The 4,688-nt window shown below is 49.9% G+C and overlaps 1 protein-coding gene across 1 annotated transcript in view; it reads left to right on the forward strand.

Annotated features, from left to right (window-relative positions):
* The window catches only part of AFAP1 (actin filament associated protein 1), a gene marked incomplete at its 5' end in the record, with an annotated part of 30,807 nt that overhangs the window by 20,773 nt on the left and 5,346 nt on the right, over positions 1–4,688 (forward strand). The window contains 2 exons of the mRNA XM_015406425.1: positions 1,663–1,777; positions 3,138–3,302. Of these exons, the coding sequence (XP_015261911.1) occupies positions 1,663–1,777; positions 3,138–3,302 (280 nt within the window). The remainder of the gene's footprint in view (positions 1–1,662; positions 1,778–3,137; positions 3,303–4,688) is intronic.

Consider the following 4,688-nt stretch of genomic DNA (forward strand, 5'->3'; position numbering starts at 1 on the left):
AAGGCCTGGCGGAAGAGCTCCGTCTTACAGGCCCTGCGGAACTGCACAAGGTCCCGCAGGGCCCGGATCTCCCCCGGGAGCTCTCTCAGCCCCACCAGGTAGGAGCCGCCACCAAAAAAGCCCTGGCCCTGGTCACAGCTAGTTTCACATCCTTGGGACCCGGGATGACCAACAAATTTTGGGTCCCCGGCCGTAGTGCTCTTGTGGGAACATGTGGGGCAAGGCGGTCCCTCAGTATTCCAAATGAGGCCACACCATAGATCTATACAGGAGCATGACAACATTGGCCGTTTTATTCTCAGTCTCTTCCGAGTGTTTATCCTTTCAGAAGCTCAAAATGGGCTGTGAGTTTCATACATTGCATTTCAGGTAAACATAGGAGGTGGTGAAGCCACCACGGGTCTCACGGGTTTGTGATGGCGAGTTTTGTCGGTCTGTGTCCTGCTTTTGTTTGTTCTGACCCACATCAGGTCCGCATTTGCCACCTTCAGCAATACCTTGGGTAAATGTGGCGTCGTCAGAGCATTCGGACCATCACCACCTCTTCAAAACGATCTCCCTTGTGGTGGCTTCATCAGCTCTTCGTGTTTGGGATATAGATATTAAATATGAACCAAAAGGCCCCGAACACAGTTTAAAATCTCTGGAACTGTCTCAGTAGCTGGCACTGACCTCCTAGCACCTGTTTATTTGAGGGAAGAACACCCACCCAAACACATCAGGCTGTTGTAGGTTGCAACTCTGCAACCTTCCATTGTGTTCTGTACAGTAAGCACTCTTCATTGGTGCATCTAGAATCTTGCAGCTGTGTTTCCATGTGTCTTCCAATTTGCTTTTTTCAAAGAACACAAGAAGAACCTGCTGGGTCAGACCAATAGTCCATCTAGTCCAGCATCCCGCGCCACACAGTGGCCAACAGGTGGATTGGGACAAAGACAAGCAACAAATGAGGGCCAAAGTTAACTGCTAGAAAAAAAGTCAGTGAACCAACATCCGGAAAACAGGGATGGAAATTTGAGGTTCCCCTCAGTTGCCATGGCTAGGAGCCTTTGATAGACTTCTCCTCCATGAATCAATCTAATCCCCTTTTAAAGCTGTTTATTCCTGTGGCCTTCGTTCCCTCCTCTGGCGGCGAATTCCACATTTTAATCACTCCCTGCATAAAGTAGTATCTCCTTTTGTCCTCTTGATCCTACTGCCCATCAGCTTCATTGGGTGTGGCCTGTTATGCTAATGAGCTCCTGCTGGGCGTGGCCAACTCAAGAGCCAGCCAGAACTCCATTCCTGTGCGTTCCTGCCCAAAAATAGCCCTGGTCAGACGAATATAAATGAATAATTTGTAAATTCCAAATTCCTTGGGTGTGTTTTCTCACCATTATTCCTAATGCGTTTTCCAGCCATTATTTTGAAATATTGTGTGGAATTTTGAATTTTCCCCTGAGGCCTGAGCAATCTGTGGGTCTCCCTTTTGCGTGCCCCATGTTAATCAGCTGTACGGACTTCGGTTCCCTCTGCATTGCTTGAAAGGAAGGACCGTTTTTCAGTTTGTGAGAAATGACCGGCTCTCAGTTGGGCAGTTCTAGAGGCTGTGGCCTAGTAAAAATAGGAAATTTTCGCCATCTGCTAAAAATTGCTAAATAAATATTTGATTTTTCTTACCAGTTTAAAGGAAAGAAGGCTCCTATGGCTGCAAATGGAATTGTGGGGAAAGGGAGGACTTTGAGCAGTCCACAAAAGAAATCAGAATTTGCTTCAAATGTGAGACGCAATACCTCTAGTAAGTGTACTCCAGCAATGGAAGGCCGTGCCTTTGGAAACTTTTTTTAAAAAATAGCTAGATTTGAGTCCAGTGGCACCTTGGAGAACCAAGATTTTGGGGGTATCAGCTCTCGAGAGGCAGATGTCTGTCAAAGGGAGCTTTGACTCTTAAAAGCTCATAACCCAAATATCTTGTTATTCCGTAAAGAGCTTCTGGACTCAGGGTGTGGTCACACGAGCAGGTTGCCGCGGCAGCATCTCAGCTTTAAGCTGAGTTTGGGATGCTTTGCGTCAATCACACACCGCCCCCTAAGCTGGCATCGCAGGACTGCAGGCCCGTGGTTGGTCGTTCACAATGCTAACGCAATGCAAATTTGGACCCACAGCTTGGTTGGCTGTTTTTTTCTGAAGTCCCACTGTGCATGCGCAAAAGCAGACAGGCGCACACATGCTCCTGACTGTGTTCTGTGGGGGTGCTGAAGCGCACCTTGGAGTGGGGTTGGGAAAAAACACCAAAGGATGCACCAGAAACAGAGTGGAACGATCACACCGCTCATGCATTTCCATGGGGCGCCTAGACGATCAGACACCCAGAAACCTGCCATGGAAGCGCTTTGCCGAGGTAGCCAGCGGCATTTGCTGGTGGCTATTTAATCCACATGGGAGTCGTTTCAGCGCGAGGTAGGGACGATTGGGGCACGGGAGCCAGATGTGCACTTTCGATAGCACCCATTTGGTCCGGAGGGGATGGGGGGCTACGTCGGGCCAAACTGCTTGTGTGATGGCACCCTCAAATCTAGCTGCTCTATCGCAGACCAACACAGCCACCCGCTGAAACAATTGTGCAAAAGCAGTGCTTTGTCCAACTGCGATGTGCAAAAAATATGTCAACAGCTCTGACCCTGAAAAGGTCTTCAGGCTAATGCCTCGTTTCAGAAGAGATTTAGTTTTTCTTTTTCATTTTGGAGGTACTATAATGACTGGTTTCCCTTCAGGATTGTTATTTCTGTTAATGTAACGGCATTATTATTTAAGCTTGGGTATTTCTTAGAAAGGATAGTTACGCTCTGCTACTTACTAACTGGCCGAATGCTTTGTAGTGGAGTCCTACGCAGAGGAGGGCCTGGCGTGATGTGGTCCATGGGGTCGGGAAGAGTCGGACTCGACTGTGCGACTGAACAACAACAACATGCAGAGTTAACGCCACTGAACCCAAGTGGCTGAGGGAGGAGTAACTGCATAGGACTGCACTGTTAAAAGCCCCCCGTAGTCCGCCTCTCCCGTGATCCTGATCTGTGGCCGTCCCCTCTCAAATGTGCTTTGATCTAAGCGTCCCCTCTCAACTGTGCTTTGATCTAAGAGTCCGTCTCCATGTGCAGGTGCTGATCAATACAAGTACGGCAAGAACCGCGTAGAAGCGGACGCGAAGCGGCTGCAGACCAAGGAGGAGGAGCTCTTGAGGAGAAAAGAAGCCTTGCGGAATCGCCTGGCGCAGCTCCGGAAAGAAAGGAAAGACCTCAGAGCGGCACTTGAAGTGAACACTGGTACGTTGGGCGTTTGGTTTCTTTCGGTGTCGGAAGGATGAAAATCCCAAGGGAGTGACGTCCAGTGTAGGGCTGCCAAGTGGGGGTGGGGGGCCGGTAAACCCCTGCTTTGGAGGCCTGATTTCCGCCGCCGTGGAATCGGGCCCCGGGGGAACCCCGCCCCCCCGAAGCGCAGCGTGGGTGCGTCACAGAAAGTGACGCAACCACGTAGAGCACGTTGGGGGTGTGGCCCCAATCGTTGGAGGGAAAACGCCCTCGGCGGCTCCCAGACCGAAGGAACACTCCCTCGCCGGTGAGTCAGAACAACTTGCCAACCCTAATCCAGCGGCTGGAAAAATGTTTTCATGTGTGAATTTATATTGAGAACAGTCAGGTTGTGAGAGGCAGCCCAAAACATGGAATTCCCAGCGCTTTGCGCAAGTCCGCACAAGGAGCTGAAAGCGGAGGTTACGGCCTGAGCGGCAGTTCCAGACACCTGGGATCCCTCCTCTCTGTTCAAAGGGGAGGAGAAGGGCACAGAAGAATTGAAAAGATAATGGTCCAGTCAGCTGCTGCCCGCATCCCTGAGCCATCCTATCAGTGCTTCCACGACTCTTCCTGATTCCTCCTCTGTGGCGGAGTTGGGCGGTTGCTTGTGCAGTGTTGCAGCAGCATTCTAAGAAAGAGGCAAGGACTGAGCCCTGTAAACCTCTGTTGTGCTGCAGAGCATCAGGGCTCTGCTATATTGAAGGCAAAAATAATACAGCCAAAATAAACTGGGGGAGGGGGTTGGTATTTTTTGCAGTTTTGTGTGTGTGTGCGTGCAACCGTGCCTGGAAGTCATGGCGACCTCTGGCAACTCCTACTGGGGCATGGAGGACGTTCAGAGAAGTGGATTGATAGCCTGCCTCTGCTTCCTGGCCCTGGTATTCTTTGGTTTTTTAAAAAATAACTGTATTTATGTAAAACATTGTATACCTACATTCCTAGCATGATGCTCTTGAGGCAGCTCCCATTAAAACTGTAAGGCCATACGGGTGGAACGAGCTCCCGGAAGAGATCAGGGCCCTGCGGGATCTTTTACAGTTCCGCAGGGCCTGCAAGACGGAGCTCTTCCGCCAGGCTTTCAACTAGGAGCCGCCCCACCACTGCCACCAAAATCTGTGGTAACGGGCTGGCCCCAGTTTGGAGATCGAGCCATACCTTCGTGTGATGCTGGAAGATCATTGAGTCTGAAATCTTGCTTATTACACTGTATAGCACATCATCTTAATTAATGAAGGAATGATTACTGCTAGCACTTTGATTATTCACTTGTTTTAAAATGTTTTAAATGTTTTATGTGGATTTTATGGTACCGTGTGCTGATTAATGTAAGCTGCCCTGAGTCTGTTCGCGGGGAGGCCG

This window comes from Gekko japonicus, unplaced genomic scaffold (assembly GCF_001447785.1).
Source record: "Gekko japonicus isolate JY-2015 unplaced genomic scaffold, Gekko_japonicus_V1.1 scaffold3279, whole genome shotgun sequence".
Taxonomy (NCBI): domain Eukaryota; kingdom Metazoa; phylum Chordata; class Lepidosauria; order Squamata; family Gekkonidae; genus Gekko; species Gekko japonicus.